This window comes from Plectropomus leopardus, chromosome 7, assembly GCF_026936395.1.
Source record: "Plectropomus leopardus strain MGB_pleo_1.0 chromosome 7, ASM2693639v1, whole genome shotgun sequence".
Taxonomy (NCBI): domain Eukaryota; kingdom Metazoa; phylum Chordata; class Actinopteri; order Perciformes; family Serranidae; genus Plectropomus; species Plectropomus leopardus.
In genome coordinates this window covers 37,747,572-37,767,817 of record NC_142182.1, presented here as the reverse complement: position 1 = coordinate 37,767,817, position 20,246 = coordinate 37,747,572, and the positions used below count along the sequence as shown (strand labels likewise).

The 20,246-nt window shown below is 40.1% G+C and overlaps 1 protein-coding gene across 3 annotated transcripts in view; it reads right to left on the bottom strand.

Annotated features, from left to right (window-relative positions):
• The window catches only part of agbl1 (AGBL carboxypeptidase 1), a 149,907-nt gene that overhangs the window by 78,604 nt on the left and 51,057 nt on the right, over positions 1-20,246 (bottom strand). For 2 of the 3 annotated variants that reach the window (XM_088080630.1, XM_088080631.1), the window contains 5 exons: positions 14,851-15,059; positions 10,817-10,982; positions 10,178-10,236; positions 8,151-8,291; positions 5,710-5,826 (listed from right to left, as the gene is read on the bottom strand). In XM_088080630.1, coding sequence (XP_087936756.1) covers positions 5,710-5,826; positions 8,151-8,291; positions 10,178-10,236; positions 10,817-10,982; positions 14,851-15,059 — 692 coding nt within the window. The remainder of the gene's footprint in view (positions 1-5,709; positions 5,827-8,150; positions 8,292-10,177; positions 10,237-10,816; positions 10,983-14,850; positions 15,060-20,246) is intronic. The other variant, XM_042496838.2, reaches the window with a different exon arrangement.

The window sequence follows — 20,246 nt, the reverse complement described above, 5'->3', positions numbered from 1 at the left end:
TCCTCGGCTACGGATCCTCTGCCTGTCCCCGACCACGACCCAGCGTTATCCCCGACGACGTTTCCACACGTGTTGTCGGCTCTTCGAGCTACGGGGTTTCCTGCTCTCCAGCCACGGTTGGTTCCAGTTTCGTGTCTTCACCTCGTTGGATTCCCAGAGACATTAATTGGGTAATTTACCCGAAGAACGGACTGAGTATTCATGAGCTGAACTTTATTTGTGTTGGTTATAATAAAGGTTATTACCAACTGACATTAAGTGTTGGCGTACTGCATCTGGGTTCATACACACCCCGTTACACAAAAGTCCCGTTGGTCTGACAAAGTCATTTTAAATTATTAATTTGCGTTTACTTAAAGCGAAATGCAAGAGTGTCTTTACTGACCATAAACTGATATAAAGAAAAGCGTCAAAGAGATTTAAAAAGAAAATGGCTTCAAAACTTAAAGTTCAGCAAAGCTCTGGTGAGCAGTTGGGGCTCCTCTTGTAAAACTGAAGAAAAGAAAATGGTGCGAGTGAGGATGAGAGGACATGAGAAGTGCCGCAGTGAAAGGGAAAATAGAAAGAAGCACAGAGCTGAGAGCTGACTAAGTTTTAATCTATGAATTTTGGGGTGCAAATAGGAGCCAACCTTCGCGCCAAGCGAACAGCACATCTGGCGTTTAGCTATGGAGGACCTAACGTGATTTAGGAGACATATTTCTTGTAGCTACTTTGTGATGAATTACTCATTTTGACCCGTTACATATAAAGTCACATATCTCATCACCACTATGGTCCTATTGCAGTAATTACAAACACATGCGAGGAGACCTAAAGGCAACTATGAATGTAACACACAGCTTTGAAGATCCTTGGTTTGAACTTATTAAGTAATCACACATAACATAGCGTTATCCAATGGACTATAAAGAATTTAGTAATTACTTAGATATGGGATTACCGTTTAACATCATACAATAAATGCAAAACACAATAGAACTATAAAGTTGATTACGAAATTACGCATAACTAAGGCCACTAGATGGCAGTATGGCTCCATCACAAAAAGGGAATAAAATATGATTTTACCTGACTCCCTCAAATTAAATAATAAAGACATGGTTCTACTTACTCATTAAAACACATAGATGAACTTTGACCTACTAGGAGAAAGATAAGGGAACTAGGTTTACCTTAATTAACAAGTTTGCATTTTGCATTTCCAAGTGGTCATGTTAAATGCTGGTCTTAACAAGAGAATGTAGAATGAGTTTACAACATGTCCTGCCTTTCAAAGGGAAAGAGGACATGAGAGGGGAGAACGTGTTTGTTTGTCGGTGTATGTATGGACTGAGACAACATAGAGAGAGAGAGAGAGAGAGACAGAGAGAGAGAGAGAGAGCGAGAGAGGGGGGGTTAAACAGAGGATTAAATTTTCAGAATAAGGATCATCATTTAATCTTGTGGGCCCTACTCAAATTCTTGGCAGGAATGTGTCTCCAGACCTCTACACCAAACTTCAGTCCTTGTGTCAAAGACAGGTGACAAACGATTGTTCTTGTAGGTCCGAATGACCTCAGGAGTTCATTTGGACGTCTCAACACCCTACGAAACTGTTATCTCTAATGGCATCTTGAGCAGGAAAGTGTCAAAGGCTGACGCTTTTGTGGCTTAAAAGCAGAATCTGTTTGCAGATGTTAACTGGGGAGTTTCAACAAAGTTAATTTAGAACCCTCTGTTAACTCCTCTGGGTTCATAAAACAGTTTCTCTTGACATGTCCCCCATTTGTACAGGGAAAGTTGAGCTCTGGAGGTCCCCAGAGGGAAAATGTAAAGACCACACCAAGGCAGTCCACTACATTCCCCCACTCGATTCAATGCGAGATGTCCAGGAGCTTTGGATCGCAAAGGTGCAGGCAGTCCTTGGCTAGAAAGAACAGGTGGCATAACAACAATCCCCATGATCAGAGTTGATGTCTTGGTGATATAGTACTTCCTATACTATTGATCAGTATTTACTCTGGTGGATGATGAAATCAACTTGGTAAATAATAAACATGATGAATATTAATGGAAATAATAAAAGGTCAATGAGCCTCATTTGTCCTCATTTGAATAATTGTTGGTTACACTAATTGATCACCAATGGTTTTGGCATAACACCTTGCATGGACAGAGACACACCAAAACTTTTAAAGTCATGAAAAGAATAGTTCGTCGTGGAACAGTGCATTTTGTCGTCATTGCACGACAGTTACGTATTTCAAGTGATTGAAATTAAAGCACACCAATCTAAGATAAAGCAAATTTACTAATCTACTTAAAGATCACGTCAGCTAAACCATTATAGGTTAGACCAAATGAGCTTGTCACCAGTGGGTATTGAACCACCCCCACTTGTAGACAAATCAACTAAAGAAGCTTTCGAAGAAATACCAGACTTTCAAAATATCTGCTACAACTGAAATTACAGAACAACAATAAAACAACTATAGAAGTCGGTTTTTCTTAGGGCTGTACTGGAAGGCTGCTATGCCCTTCAAGTCCCATGGGACATTTGTATGGTTTGATCTGATTGGGATAAACCTTGATTTAATATACCACAGGTGAGAGTTTCCCTTGTGATCAAATAAGGACCAGCCCAATGAGGAAGGAACTTCTGCGTAACTCTTCCAGGGCCTTGGTGGACCTTTCCAATTGGCTGGACGAAAGTGTAGTACTACATTTTGTCCCCCACTTGGAGTTCACCATGGGATGCTTTTTGGTCATTGTAGGTTTTGTGAGCTTCAGACACATACCTCTTCAATGTGTTAACAACTGTTTGCTTTGTCCATTCCTCCCAGCCAGAGGCCTGAGGGTTGTAGCTAATGTGGAAGTCAGCTTTCACACCCAGTAACTGCCATAGATGTTGCATAACATCGCCTGTGAAATGTGGTCCCCTGTCTGAATTGACCCAGCTCGGCAGGCCAAACCGTGAAAACACATGGTTCATCAGCAGGAAAGCAGTGGTTTGGTCTGTGTCATTTGGGGCTAGCAAGCATTTCACCCAGTTTGTGAATGCACAGGTGACTGTGAGAAAGTACTTGCTGCCTCTAACTGACTTTGTAAGAGGACCAGCCAGTCAATTTGAAGGTCTGACGAGGGGGAGGAGATGCCTCTTTGTTGCATGGGGGCACTGTGGAGCGAGTTTGACAGTTGGAACTGGCAGCAGACTAAGCAGCCTTTGATGTTTTCTGCTACGTCTTTTTGCATGTGTGGCAAATAGGTCAGCTGGATAAGCACTCCGAGTGTTGCTTTGGCTTGTTTGTGGCCTGTGCATGGAGAGTCATGGGCATGCATCAACATTGGGGACCCCTACTTCTCTGCTGAGGCAACCTCGATAAAAAGGATCAGTGTGGCTGAGTGAATATTATGCTGCGACCGGGCATTAATTTATCTGGCTCCACCCACTGCAACCAATAGAGTCCAGTGGAGAGCGGAGCCTGTGTGAGATAGAATGAAGCTTACAATATTGTAACGCAAGGTCTACTAGGTGGTTGCTGAGGGTAGTCAGAACTACTAATGAAGAGCAGGGCTCAAAACATTTGACTATGACCACCTTGAGCACAGCCCCAAATTTTATTGGCCAAAACTTCTCTGATCTCTGAACAGGCTAATATGTAGTCCAGGCTGCAGTGTTAATTTTTTAGTCAGCTAGAGTAGATATGGTGCCTCAAACACTGAAGGTTTTTCTTTTTGTTTCTTTCTTTCCCCCACATTTGATGAATTGATTTTTACATTGTTTTTTTTAATTATGAAATATGTTTTCTATAACTTGTATTATGAAATTCTAAACTAAATGTGTTGAGTGTATTCAAAAAAGTCTGTGAAAAAAAAAGATGTGGTGCCAGCACTTAGCGTGGGAAGAGTCAAATGTTTGACTCCAGCTCGAACTCCTCTGATTGGCCGAAATGGTTCTGTGATCTCTGAGCAGTGGCCACCCCCTGGTTCTACAGGTACAAATCACTTTTGCTCCATATTTACTGAGATATGTTGCAAAACTGAGAAAGTGCAGAACTTGTCATTTGTGAGCGGAAAAATCACATTTCAGACTTGTAGCAATGGGTTCAAACAGTTGGAGTTATTGACTTATGTTTGTGCTTGAAATATATCCAAGAAAAAAAAAAGTATTGTGAGTAAATATTGTACAGCTGTGCAACTCCCATTGCACAAGTTCACATGCTGATTTGCAGATTTTTGACCTTGACTTCCTTTTTTTTGTGTGTGTGAATGTCTTTTGCACCATATTCACTGCAGCTGTTGCAGCCAAAATGTGAGCGTGTGAGATATAGAATTTGTGACTTGTAAAATGGGATTTTTTGCAGTTGCAATGAAGGTAAACAGCTCCTGAGGCATTTTTTCTATGATACACATGTGTAACTTTTTTCTACAGCTCAGTTTTTCTCTAGAACTTTCAAAATTTCAACAGTTAGTTACTTACTGAGTGTTCTTAAAAGAAAAAATCTCATACAGTGCTAAACATGCCCTGTCCATGCCTTTTTGGAATGTGTTGAAGGTATCAAATATAGAATGGGTGTTGCTTTATAAATGTGAGTGTAGATTTCCCCCCAAAAAACAAATCTATACCTTTTTATGGTTGTGCTTACATATGTTACAAATTATTCTTCAAATTAGACTATGTATGTGTCTTATAACATGTCTGAAGGGCAGTTTTGCATTTTAATTAATAGTTTTACACATTTACAGAAATGTTAGTGTATGTATTACTTTACAATTAATGCCAAACATTAAAAAGAAAAATGTTAATGGCAAGGCAAGGCAGGGCAGCTTTATTTGTATAGCACATTTCATACACAGGGCAATTCAAAGTGCTTTACAGAGTAATAAAATATAAAAACATGCACCTTAGCATATTTACATATTTACATTATTTCTGTGACAAATCAATTTCTGAATCACTTTTTGGTTTTATTTGTCTTCAGATTTGCACATTTGTGCAAGTAAATGATCTAAAGATGGAAGTGAGATCTTACCCTTTGTTGGCTGAGTGAGCAAAACCACCACAGTGTTGTGGAGTAGGATTATTACTGTTCCCAAAATAAAATGTGGCAATGAGATTAAGCAGAAGTAGATATAAAATTTTATCTGAATATCTGGATATGTATCTGACACATTGAAATAAGTCCCTGCTGAACTGCCACACCTTATTATAATCCTGGCCCTTTCTGCTATCAACATTACTCAGCTCTGTTGATGTCTGATATAATCTGCCACTGAAGTTTATCATTTTAAAGAGAAAATGAAAATCTGTCCTAAAAAGTGATAATATGCTTATCTGCACTGCCTTCATTTACACACAGAAAGCAGCATCCTCATACCTTCAGTAGCTGTTGTAGCATACAAGTGTTAGCAGTAATAGTGTATAATGTAGAGCATTAAACATTTAATTTATATCTACCTCCAATCTTTCTGGGTAATGAGTATCATTAAAACAGGTCCCCCAGGCACAACATTTAATCACAAATAGCTTGACATGCACAAAACCAGCCTGAAAATTAAGAAAATCTGAAAGGACTGCATGAGAGTTTATGGAGCATGGCTATTTGTTAAACCTTGCATTAGTGCTGGCTGATGCGACCACCAGTCCTTTCTTTGTGAATTTCCCTTTCAATGTATACACACAGACACACAGTAACAGCAAACAAACACACACACAAACACTTGTACCTGGAAGTCACACAAGAGTTCAGGACAGAAGCGACTGTACTGTGGCAGCAGCTCTTTAGGTCTGTCTGGGTCAGGACGAAGACGAAGTTTGTTGGCGTCATTCTCCAAATCATCATCCTGGACAGAGAAACACACATCGGTGTCAGAATAGATAGAGGGAAACTTAACTACAGACTAAAAGAATTGGCTGTTGAAAAGGGGAGCAGACCTTTGAATTGCTAGTGGAAATTAAACAAGTGCTCATACAAGTATGGTACCAGGCAAGGTCAGAGATTAAAGATTGTCCCTTCATCCACAAAATATAGCATCACTTTAGTTTGACTTAATCATTTCCCTCTACTCTCTGACAGTAGCTCCTCTGTCACTCATTGTGCTCTCTTCTCTTCCTCCTGACCACTCTATTGTGTCCTTCTCCTCTCCCACCATAATTATTTTCCCTCCTAATCACTTCATTACTTTGAACATTCTACAAATAACAATAACTATCTTGTTTTCAGTCTCAATCAAGCTTATTGGAAATTTGACTAAATCAACATAAAATTATGGAAGTGAATTGGCCCCTGACTATAACCATTGTTTACTGATGAAAAAAAATTGTGAGCTCAACATTCTGTTTCACTCTGCATATGAGTCTGGACTCACTACAATCAATTCAGGCCAATCCGGGATCTGCACTGTCAGAGCATAACAATGTAAGAGGCCAATCAGGGACTGTTTTGTAGCTGATGACATAGCATGCAGGCTGCTGCTTGCAAAACTGTAATGGCAACACTTGAAGCAACAAGCTTAACTCTGACATTAGCAGAGTAAACACAGCGATAAGTGAAAATGAAATAGAAATAGAGAAATAGAAATAGAGTTAGTACTGTCTAAAGTAACAATATATGCGTGTAGTAGAGGCTAGTGCTAACGTCAGGACTGGTTGAAGGAGTTTGTTCGACAGAGGGAGTACTCCTGCCTACTAAAAGCCTTTGGGGTGGCAGAAAGACCAGACTGATACAGAGACGAAACATAATGATGAGTTCACGTCATCAGGATGGTCCCACCAGGCAAGTCGAGTTCCATATTTCACTTGATCTGAAAACATCTGTATTGAAAACTTGATCAAATGTAGTCACTAAGTAAGGGTTAATTGAAAACCAGGGAGAGTAAGTTGAAAGATCAAGTCAAGCTATTAATAGAAACGTAACAATTAGATTTTTGCTTGTAGCTGTGACAATAAAAGCTTTTGAAATGATAAAGAGATGCAGCCATGTTACTGTAGCTGTATCTGTGGGTGCTGTGAATGGCACTTAAGCGTATAGCTGCTATCGTTATTGTCAGTTCCCTGTTGAAAACAAAGAACATCTATCCTTTCCTGTCTAGCACATACTGCCACAGTAGGACTGCAGCATTAGTTCGTGACTGAGTCATTGTGTGCTGTAAACAAATCTTTCATTCATTCATTCTGAGCAGTGTCTGCTTAATCAGAAAAAGAAAGGACTGGAGCTCCTTGCATACAAACACTTAACTCCTGAAATATCCTGCAATTTTCATGTTAGCACCATATTATATTTAATCATTTTGGCATTCTGCCTTTATTGTGACATTTTGATAATAAATGGCTCAAGTGTCATGAGAAGCACACATTCCCAGCAAAGGGACAAAAACATTACAGTGTGTGTACTGTTGATTTTTTTTGAAGGTATGTGTGAACCAATAAGAAACAAGGATCTCTTGAACCACAGCTTTCTGGCTTACCTTGAGATGTGGACCCTCATAGGAAGCATGTGGTGAAAGTTACATATTTAGTCTCTTTATTACAGTTGCCACAGTTACCCTGTGCAACCCCTGTAAGCTCATCCACTTCAAAGTAGACAGATAAAAAAAAAAAAAAAACTTCAGTACAACTGGCCACTTGAGAATGGCCTCGAAACAAAGTAAATCCCCACAGACCCCCATGTTAAAATGCCTAAATCTAGAGCAGAAATGAACATGTTTATAGCCTGGGCTTTAAACATTAAAAAGGGCTTTGCTTTTCAAACTTAATTTGGACATACATGACAACTTAACTTTGTTTGTGTCTGTGGAATGATACTGTCACTAACTGTTATGGATTTGAGGACAAATATTTAAAGTCACATCTTTTTAAGGTATTACAGAGTCCAAATCTTTAATAAGGGCTGCAATCCCTACATATTTTATGTTGATGGAATCACACCCACATCTTATAATATTAATACAAATCCAGCGTGTTGCGGGACAGACATAATGATAGCGGTATCACTCTCTTACACACATACAACCTTTCTTCCTCTACACACGTATGCACATAAGCATGCATCACTTCAGCTACCTCACCTATTTTACATCCATACAAACACTACTATTTATGACTGGCACTGCAAAAATAACTATTGCACTAAACAGCCTATCCATCTCACACTCCATTTTACACTCACTTGTGAACAAGACCCCAAAATACTTGAACTCCTTTGCTTTAGGGAAGTGGCTCTCCTAACACAGAGTGGCCTCACACTCGGCTGCAAACCACCCGATTGCATGCTGGAGGTCAAGGTGTGAAGCCAACAGAGCCACATCATCTGTAAAAAAACACAGATGCCATTCTGAGGTCCCCTCTCTAAATTCAAAATCTGTGAATGCAGTGTAGTCAGAACTGTGTTCGCAGTCCGCACTGTAAGATGGCGCTGCTTTGTCAGTGCCTTTAGCGTAGGAGAACGATACCAAAAGGCACCCCTCTCGTCTATATGAAACCACTCTGGATGGCGTCAGGTGGGAATGTGGCCTGGCAAAATCAGTCACAGTGTTATGATATGCTGCAGGACAGCCAAACGGCACCTGCCATGTCTGACCTATAAGCATATGGATGGCATCACTTGAGAGTGCGGCTAGATGGGACTTTCAACAAATCTTGTTGAAACACAGCCAGTAATGACGTAATCTAAGGACCACAAGGGTGCCTATAGGGTGGGCAGGAGGGATGGTGGATGGGCCCAATAAACCTGGACTTTGATGTGGGAATCTCCGCTGTTTGCTTCCTGTCTGAATGTGATGCTTATTGTACACCTTACCATGTGCCTCCTTCCCCTAATCATAACCATCCATGCCAGAATGATTGTTTGTTGACGTTGTCTTAGGGTTTTTTGCCATGAGCTGTCTAAACATAATCATGTGCAGCTTAATCCCAGCATGTGCACATGTTGACATCATGGATCAAAGGCGTTGAGACCCCTGGTGAGATTGCAAAAGGACATAGAGGTGTGTGAGACACAGGGAGTGAAGAAACAAGCAGGGTAGAGGAGGACGAGGGCTCTGTGGATGTTTTTATGGGCTGTTTTGGACAAATAAGCATGAAAGTTGGAAGAAATTGTTACTGTTGGTCTCTGTGCATCTGTGTTGATTCCTGACAGAGAGTGTTGGTGCAGCGCTGTCTGTAGTACTGAAACAGGATGGAGGTACAGATAGACAGATGTCATTTAGCCTGCAAGACAAATTTCCCTCTGGGGACATTCATTCATTCATTCATTGTCCATATCCGCTTGTCCTCACAAGGGTCGTGGGGGGGCTGGAGCCAATCCCAGCTGTCATCGGGCAGACACATACAGACAGACAACCTTTCACACTCACAGTCACACCTAAGGGCAATTTAAAGTCACCAATCAACCTGACCTGCATGTCTTTGGAATCAATCAAAACCGTAGTGGGGCTGCTGGAGGGGTTGTGGGAGATTGGTCATCCAGTTTAAATGTGTTTTGTGGACTTGGAGAAGGCTTATGACTGTGTCCCCCAAGGAATCCCGTGGGGGCTACTGCCAGCATACGGGGTGCTCTGGGGTAACACTTTTCAAGGGGTGTTCGCCTCTGCCAGGGTTGTTTCTTGTCACCAATTCTGTTTGTGATACTCATGGACAGGATCTGAAGGTGCAGCCATAGGGAGGAAGAGGTAGAGATAGAGAGGTAGAGATAGGGTGAGGAGCTCAGACATCTGGAAGGAGCTCGGAAGTAGATTCACTGCTCCTCCGCATCGAAAGGTACCAGCTGAGGTTGTTCTTTGGAATGTGGGAGGAAGCTGGAGAACCTGGAGAGAACCCACACAGGCACGGGGAGAACATGCAAACTCCGCACAGAAGGATCCCCGGCCACAGTCTGAACCTTGAACCAACCTGGATTCGAACCACGTGGTTATGTTATAGAAAATATTTACATAAAGTTATATATCTATTAGTCATACTATTTCTGCTTTTAATCTGTAACAGTATCTATTAATGCAAAATGACTATTTCCGTATAACTACTGTGATGAGTGCTGATATGAGTTCATATTATCCGTGAAGTGAAACGACTGTTTTTTTAGACTGGTCAAAATTTTTAATACATAACACTACATCAGCACTGGCATTTGTGATACAATTTGTTCACTGAAAGTGACATCTAACAGACACAGGTCCACCAAAAGCCACACACACTTACGTAGTCTACCTCCTGGTTATCTTCAGCCTCCTCCTCATCACTCTCCTCACTGCTGTCAGCTGGATACAACAGAGAAAACAGAGCAGCCATTGTCAGTGTTATGTGCGTGTGTCTGACGCTAGTCAAGACAAAACTCTGTAAAACTTTGTATGGAATTCGAAACCTGTATGTGATGTCATTCTCACACAGTATTAACCTCTGCTGGTCAGTAAAATTAATCAGTTAGCAATTGGGATTTCATACTCACAGGAAGAATCTTACAACAAAGAAATAAAAAAATATTTTAAAGCTGGATCTCTGGGAACTAAGGGAGTCTTAAAAATGTAGGTTATTTTTTTTCCTCTACTAAGTAAATGGATAACGCTACATCCATGATACATTCAACAGTACATTGCAGGTATAAATGTTCTGTCAAACAACAAAACACACTGAGAAATGTAGTGTCCTCTATTGTAACATATTCACTTTTCTATCAGATAACCTATGGTAGTTCCAATGCTGTCAGTCAGCCTATCTGATTACAATATTGCCATAAAATATTCTCAAAATCAAAGGACTGCATTGTATTGTATTTTTAGGTTTATCATTATCTGAAATATTTTACAAATCAGCAGATCTATGTGAATACTGTTACTGTACCTGGTTCTGCATCCATATCAGGGACATCATGTGTCTGCCCAGGCAGGATGAAGGTGTATGCAGACTTATCTGATGTCAGTGGTAGAGGAGTTTTAGGGAGACACTTCCTCATCAGCTGCACAGAGGGCTCCACCAGAGACTCCAGATCTTTACTCAGCAAGCATGTCTGCAAAGGAACAACCTCAGTGAATAGATTCATCCACAGTGAACTAAAGATTTGCACTCTGCTACTTAAAAGTATCAAAGTGTACATTTATCAAACTGCATCTTTGGAAGACAATGCTATTTTTTAGATGACTTCACAAACAGCTTGTAAAAGTCTTTTATATATCTGTCCTATGAGTTCTAACTGTCCATAAACTTTGTAAGTATATTTTTTGTTGTATTGTGGAACAATATTAATCAGGGACACATTGTCAAATCCACTGCTCTGTAGGGGGCTCCTGTGGTGACCTTTAACTGACACATTGTGTGGAATTTGATTAATTTCACTGTAGCGTGTAACTAACAGAAAATTAACTCTTATTTTCATAGTAGCAATAGCTAACCTATAATGTCAAATGTATTGATAAATGATCTTGTTGACTTCCTGAAAAGTGGTGGACCAGTTTTTTGACAGAACATGGGGCAAATCTGAAGGTTCAATGTTTGCATCTTCTATCAAGACAAAGGGCCGATCTTAAACTATCTACAGCATATGGTTTAAAGTGCATGGTGACACTGCATTTAGCGAGTGTCCAACTCCACTTTTAGTTAAAGGGTGCATAACGCCGGGTTCACACTAAACCGGAAAGTGCTCCGATGTGTTAATTGTTGCGATCAGCAAGAGATTCTCTTCTGCAATGTTCTAATCACATGAAGTAATCTGTCTCTGCTTGCTTTTGTGTTTCTTTCTGTCTGTGTGTATGTGTGTGTGCCTGTGCATCTGTGTGTGAGTGTCTGTGTGTGTGTGTCTGTCTATGTGTGTCCATTCATTTTTCTTGCTGCCTGTTTAGAAACAAATGACAAATACTTATATATGAATAGCCTTTATGTCATTTGTAAAAGGTTATTAGTGGGTAGTCCTCCCAGATTTGATTGCGGCTCATGGTAAAAATAGACCAGACAATTTAACTATCACTATAGTAGTAGTCTGTAGTAGTCTGTATCACTGATGACAAGCCTGCCAGGTGGGCTTGGTGTGGCACCGCGTCCAGTGTGAATAGCCCAGTCTGTTAACACGGGTGCTGAAAGCAAGCTGCATTCCAAGGAAAATCACACTTTGCAGGTGTTTCCCGTCAAGTCTAAATCAGGCGTAATCTGGGTGCAGAGTAAGGGGCAAGAGGCAAAGAGGTTGTATTTAGTCCCTTAATTTCTCATAAGTGTCTTTTGGCTGTAACAAGAATTTAGCTACTAAGAGTGTCAACTCCCATTCCCTTTAAAAGCAGGAACACCTGATGCACTGTTATTACGTGAAGGATGTAGGTAATTGGAGAAGTAAGCGGTCACTGCTGAGAGTAATGCAGTAAGCACTGGCAGTGACAATGACAACTGCGTCAGTCTAAAACTAGCAATGACAGTTGCACTGTGTGTCTCTTTATGCCAGATGTAGGACAGAGTCCAAAATCGCTGATTTCTGGAAAAGTGTGTTCATTTAACTGATTAGACAGTGTTGTGTGCAATAAACACATTATGTTTAGTTACTCTGTCTGATTATAGCAGTTAATAAATTATTCTTCTGGCAGATGTATTTGTTTGTAATGCTGTCTGACATCACATGGTGCCAAACAAATATGCCCTGCCATTAGACATTTTTTTGTGCTTCAATTTAAAAAACGTTGTGGATGGTATCTATTTCTGAATGTTCCCATTTTTTATCCCCCCACTGTAAGGGTACCTAGTTCACTGATCCAGTACTAAAAGGTGGAGCTAGAAACCCTGCAGTCTGTTGATTGGTCACGAGAGAATCAACACTGTGTAATCAGGGCTGAGCTGTGACTGCTTTAACCACTGTTAATACCGTAACAGTTTTTTTACACATTAGTAAACTCTAAAATGACTTAACATCTTGCAGCCTTAAGCAGCAGCTGGAGAATGAAAAAAAAAAAAATTCACCAGGCCAACTGCCAGTAACTTTTAAGGTGGAACATTTACTTGTAATGATACTTGACGACTTGAATGCAACAACACACCATTTCAATATGACAACTTTAACCACTCCGTCTCTCTTGGATGACATACACTTTTAGTAATGAGTGCACCTTCAAATGTTTAAAAAATGTATATTAATTTGCAACCAGATTATGTAAATGGCATATTCTAATCCTCACTTGGAAAAAAAGAGATGACGTGTCTGACTGCCAGGGCTTCGTTCAGTGTGAGAACTGAAGACTGAAGTGTTTGTTGCATCATGTCTCCAATAGTGATAAAAGAGACCAATCGAAGTCCAATTCAACCTCTAATGAAAAAGGGTTTTTATTTCTCAACAAACCCCTCACCTTTAACATGTCAGTAGACATCTTTCACTGTCGCTCATCTCTATTTGAGGAGCAGTAAGCTCCCTGTTATCTTGAAGTAGAAATGCACTGACTGCTCGTTGGATGGAGTCAAAGTTCCCTTCTCAACACTCACCACTAATGTCAACTCACTAGATGAGCACTAACAAGAACGCCAAACAAAATTTAAAAAAGGCATGTATAAAAATTTAAAAAAGGCAAACTGAAAAATTAAGAGAGCTTTAAGTCAGTATTGCATATTACACAGTTTTATGGGACACAATGGAAAAATGATTCCACTAATGTTGACTGCTTTTTACCGGCTGTTTGTGGGCTGACGCATTGAGACATATTTTTCCCATTCGGCTGCATGCCTCTGTTTGACATATATACACATATATTTATTTGCTTATATGGAAAACAAAGTAGATAACCACACACTGAATGACTTCACTGTGATTTATTCAGAGCGAGCGACACGTTTCGCCTGTGGCTTCTTCAGGTTAGCTCAGCGAATGTGTTCCTGTTACTAACCAGCACCTGGCGATCACATTGGCTGTGCACGGGTTGTTTTGCTTCATATTTGATAGCATTAAGTGTCTTTTTTCAGCTAGTTCAACAAAAGAACCCCAAAAGACTAACATATAATCTCCAATGTTATGGGAATTTTGTTTCATTAATCACTAGTGATAGACAGAATTAGTAATTGATCCTACGTGTCTAAAGCTTCATACCACATTTCTACAATTTAAAGTGAGATTACAGACTGTGTGTAATGAACATTTTATTTGAACTGCACTAATAAAGAGAGCACCGTCTTGTGTGCAGAGTCCCAGTCTTATAAAAGCCATTAAACTGTCAGAAAGGACATGCAGAGGTGTAATTGTGAGCTGAGGGGGACTCTATGCTGGGTGGTATTTGAATGGTAAATGGACTGTACTTGTATAGTGCTTTTCTAGCCCTTTTGACCACTCAAGGCGCTTTCACACTACATGTCACATTCAGCCATTCACACACTCACACATTCACACACTGGTGGCCGAGGCTACCATTTATGGCACCACCTGTTACTCAGTAACCATTCAGATGCATGCACACTCCGATGATATAGCATCAGGGGCAATTTGGGGTTCAGTATCTTGCCCAAGAATACTTTGACATGTTGACTGGAGGAGCCTGAGATCAAACTGACCCTCCACTCTACCTCTGAGAAATGATTTCCCATGGATGCACCCACTCCTGGGTAACACTCAGACAAGAAGTCAAATGTTATTTCCTGTGATACTTAAAAGAGCCACCAGGTGGCATTAGTGCTTTTAGAGTACTCAGACTGACATCAGCCGACCAATAGGAACTACTAGTTGAAACTTTTTAAACTCACAATAGTTTTAACACAACTGTGATAGAAGATTGGTGCTTTGATAGTCTGACTCTGTCCAGGCTGTGAAGAACATACAATACAGTTTTTTAAACAAAAGAACAAGATAGCCAAGAAGAAAGGAAGAGAGAAAAGAAAGACGAGATGGATAAGCAGAAAATAAGGGAAGGTTTGAACTTTACCTGTGTAGCTTCATACAGCAGTCTGATGCCTCCCTGGGACACAAAAGCCATCTTGCCAGCAGTATTGTGGGTGACCTTATGGAGGCAGCACAGCAGCGCGAAGCGAATTGCTATGGCAGCATGCTGTGTATCCTTGCTGTGCCAGTCCTCATAAAGCCGTAAGAGACCGGAGATGTAACCCTTAGACAGCACCAAGCCAATATTGGTCTCTGTGAGGGAGAGACGCAGACAAACACAAGAGAGGGAGGGAAGGACATCAGTACTTTTCCTCTGTGATATCCACTTTAGTAATGGCTGACTGGACATAATGTGGACAGAGCAAATTAAAATGAAATCCAGCAATTTATGGACTCAAGACTGACTGTCTATTTTGCTATTAAGTGTCAATGAACCACTCGGTGTCCAACAACAACAACAACAAAGGACAGAAAGAAAATTCACAAAGCTTAGCTGGAGTGGCAAAATACTTGTCAATCTATCTTTTGCAGCCAGGTGGCGCAGAGTTCTCGTCTCTGCACAGGTTTCCTCCCACAGGCCAAAGACATGCATGTTTGGGTAACTGTCTAAATTGCACAAAAGCATGAATGTACGTGTGAATGGTGGTCTGTATATGTGTTACAGTGCCTGACTGCTAACGTGTCAATGTGCACCCATCTCAAACTGTACACATAAACCCTTGTCTGTGTGCTGTAGTGTCGTAAAGGTATTTTTACTGGTGCCAAACCATCTTAGTACTCGTGTAACCATCTGGTGCACATAGTCTTACACAGAATACATGTTATATTGATTGATGCACTCAATATTAGACGCAAAAGCAGAACAGGATACTTAATTACAGAAGCAAAGGTATTTACATTGGAATATACCAAGGGTGGAACTAATTTCCACTCCAAATAATTATAGCTATTTTATTCACAGGCACCTTTCAAAGCACTCAAGGATACCTTACAAAACAGAAAGTTAAAAAACAGCAAACTATCACAAAGTCAAACAAATAAAAAAATATTATAATATCATGATTATAAGAATTAGGTATAAAATCAACATCACTTTCAAATGTCAATGTGTGTGCAACCATCATATCAGATCAAATATGCCAGTTTAAAACTGGATTTTAAGTATCAAGGAAGTTGATATTTTAAATGTCTAGTGGGACAGTTTCCCAAAGACGGAGACAGGGTGGCTGAAGACATCACAGATGGTGATGTGAGTTGGTTTGTAAAAGAGGATCTGAGAGTGCGGGAAGGTGTGTAGATATGAAGTAGTTCAGACAGATACAAAGGGGCAACGTTATGAAGGGCCTTAAAGGTGAAGGGCAGAATGTTCAATATTTAAGCGGAGTAACTGATTTTTTTTCACATTTCTAATATTTTTAAAGATTAAGCTTATAAAATGAAAATGAACTAGCCTCACTATTTATACAATTTACTCAACCATGAAATTATACCTTTAAACCATTCTCAACTCAATTTGACAATCTCCAGTTGAGTGCTTTAATGTGTAACATTAGTCCAATGCACTGAAACTCAGTCATGCTTAATGAGGAGTAAACATTCTGTGGTTTTGCATACTGTATCTCTGCAACTGCAGTCACTCCGCGCTTTGCACTTGTATATATGTATATATGTATAGTCTCTAGTTTTTAGTTTTTTAAGCATGTTCCTTTTATATTCTATTAATATTGTTTGGTCTTTATTCTCTTTGTTCTTACTGTATGTACTGCTACACCCCAATTTCTCAATTTTGAGATCAATAAAGTATATCTATCTATCTATCTATCTATCTATCTATCTAAAGAAAGTTCACTGTTTAGAAGAAATGTAATGTTTGTCTTGCACTAGCTGCAATATGATAAAATTTGGAGAATGGATTTAAGCTGCATTTCAGTTGCAGAGGTACAGTATGCAAAACCACAGAATGTTTACTCCTCTTTAAGCATGACTGAGTTTCAGTGCATTGGACTAATGTTAATAGAGCAGCTCACAAATGCTCACTTCAATTGAATGAAACACTGACAAAACTTGTGCCCTTATCAGCCAGGTGCTAAACAAACTCAATCCTTTGTTCTGAAGAGGCGGTTATGCTGTATATGACATCCATATGATCTCTCTCCTGCCACTGGTAGTAAAGACCATTTCAAAATGAAATTACCTGCCTTATAATCCAATTTACCGGGTTGACTGTAATAAAATAAAATAATAATATAAAATAAAAAAAACAGACTCGACAAAAAACTTGAAGGACATTTACAGGTGATGTAACTGCAGGGTGAACCAGAATAGTTGTGTTGTTAGTTGTAGGTAATGTGTGAAGACGATTAATGTTAAGTAGATGAAAGTATGCAGACTGACTAACATCACTGATGTGTGCCTCAAAGAACAAAGTGCTATCCAGAATTACACCCAGACTCTTAAACTGAAGGGGAGGAAGGCCTTTGGAGTTGTCAGTGGTCAGAGATAAACTGTGTGGTTTAGCCAAAGTAGATTTTGTACTTAGAAGGAGAATGTCGGTTTTTCACTGTTAAGTTTGAGGAAATTGAAAGAGATCCAAGATTTAATATCCAGTTAGCAGTCACAAAGGAAAGTGCATAAAAGAGTGGAAGTAGGCCTAGTTAATAGCCAGAGCTGGGAGTCATCAGTGTAACAGTAGAATTGAATCTCAGATTCCTAAAGATATGGCCAAGAGGTGGAAGATAAACAATAAATAAAAGCGACCTGAAGACACAGATAACTGTGAGGAACACCACAAGTAACTGAAAGAGAGTGTAATCTGAAATTTTTAAGTTGTACAATGGAAGTTAATATCCTCAGTAGCATGTTCTATAAGATGGTATCAAAGGCTGCACTTCTAGAAGAAAACATATTTACATATGCTTAAAATGCCCACCTCCCTCGTTGAAAAGAAAGCTTCAGTTTACGCTGGTAAAGTCACATTATAAAATTGTGAAAATGTGCATATATGACTTAACTATTGCTAAAAAGCAAAACACACAAATGACCCCAAAGAACTCTGTTATGCCCCCCTTTCAAAAATATTGCTTCCAGTGCCCCTGACATCCTCTGAACGCCCCCTGACTCTTTCTGTCACAGCCCTGCCATGGACAACTATATGGCAACAACACCTGAGCCTTTTTGATATTTCCCTTAGGAACTATCATGACAGAGTAAAAAAAGAAAAATGCTCGCATGTAATATTAAAAGCACTTCAGCAACCTGGTGAGTAAGCTTAATGCCGTTAGCATCAAGCTAGCAAAGACTGTTAAGGATAGGGGAGACAAACAAACCATAATGTTCACAAATAGTGTGTGGGCCTTGACTCAACTGCAGAGACTTTAAGTGAAACTGACACAGGCCTTCATCTCATATTTCCTCTGTATTTATCTACTTTTATTTTTAATCTGCACCTGTTAAACCCTGTTAAACTTAATACATTGCACCGTCATTTCAAACTCAGCACTCCCTGTATCCATTTCAAATTTAAAGCCACCTATCATTTTAGTGGAGAGAATTACTTCAATTTCTGAAAAGGCTTTTATTGTAAATCCTTTGAAAGGAACTTATGGCGTATTCAGTGATCTGCATGGTGTTCATGCGGTAGTAAATATTGCTCCTGCACTCTGGTGGTGCTTGCTATATTACTACAGTTCAGCTGAGACTGAGTGGCTGAATTTATAATAACAATAATAAAATAATAACAATAAAAAAGGGACAAGAACAAGACAATAATCTGATGACATTATGCAAATTTTGAAAGACAACCAGCGTTGATTGTCGTGGATAAAGATGTAGTCTGTTATGTCTGCAGGTCAAGTCACCTAATCTGACATAGTGACTTTCGAAATGGACAGAGATATTGTGTAATCTGAATGAGGCAAAAGTGAGAGGGAAAGGGTCTAACAGGCAGGAAGATGCTTTGGATTTACAAATCAAACCAGATATTTAATAGATAACAGATAACAATTGGCAGGGGCCCTTCTGTGTGGAGTTTGCATGTTCTCCCCGTGTCTGCGTGGGTTCTCTCCGGGGTCTCCGGCTTCCTCCCACAGTCCAAAGACATGCAGCTCAGGTTAATTGGTGACTCTAAATTGCCCTTAGGTGTGACTGTGAGTGTGTATGGTTGTTTGTCTATATGTGTCAGCTCTGCGATGGTCTGGCGACCTGTCCAGGGTGTACCCCGCCCTCCGCCCAATGACAGCTGGGATTGGCTCCAGCCCCCCCGCGACCCTTACGAGGACAAGCGGTTACAGAAATGACAGATAACAATTGGGAGTTTAAAACTAGACAGGAAAGACAAGAGAGGAGCTAAGAAAAACAAATCAGGTGAAGAGTTTGTAGTATTGTTTGAATAACTAATGAATATCTTCAGTTTTGGTATCAAAAAAAAGGTCATGAAGGTTTTACATTGGGCAGTAGAGTACAGGTGAGGAGCAAGTCTCTGGTGGGCATAGAATGCTGTTAACTGTAGAGAACAGGGATCAAGTGTTCCTATTTTATATATTTTAAATTAACAAGGCCAGTTTCTGCACAAAAGCATCCCACCAATGCCCTTTAGTTTTAAGCCAGTGTAACTCGCGGGTGTAAATCAAAAGGCAGAGTTTAAAACACTATGAAGTCCATTATTGTAGTAAGAAACTGATTCATCAGGTGTTGATAATGCAAGCATGATGTACACTCCCCTGTGACAGTATTGTTGACATTGTAAATTAAAATCACCCAGAATTATTAAATTAGGGGACAGTGAATATAAAAAAGTAGGAAAAAACCCAAGTTCATTTAAAAAATCATTGTGGAGTCAGTAATCGTCTGATCTGTAAACAGTGGCCAGTATAGTTGGAATATAGTATAGTATAATAAAGTTGAGTTTTAGGTCAATGGACTGAAATGACACATACACTGACACAGTTAAAGAAGACACTCTCCACTTTTCCCTGTAGAGTATCAAGGGACCAGCACCCCTGCCAGAGGCACGGGTCTGACAGGTGTAGGCAAACGAAGGAGGGATAGTTTGATTATGTTATGAAAAATCATTGGGCTTCTGCAACCTCCCTGTTAGACACAAAAAAATCAACTCAATGTTACTTGTTGATCAGCGAGCGGATGTTAAATAACACAGAGGTGAGATTTTTGTTGTTAAAGTTGTTGTTAGTTGACCTGGCTAGGTTAGCTAGTGGTCTATGTTTAACCTAGTCTAGTCTACCTGGACCCCCTCCCTGAGCTACCACCTTACCGTGGTGGAGGGGTTTGCGTGTCCCAGTGATCCTAGGAGCTCAGTTGTCGGGGGCTTCATGCCTGGTAAGGAATCACCATGGCAAACAGGTCCTAGGGAGGGACCAGACAAAGTGTAGCTCACAAGACCCCTATGATGATGTCGATCAATGGCCCAGAGTTCCCCTCGCC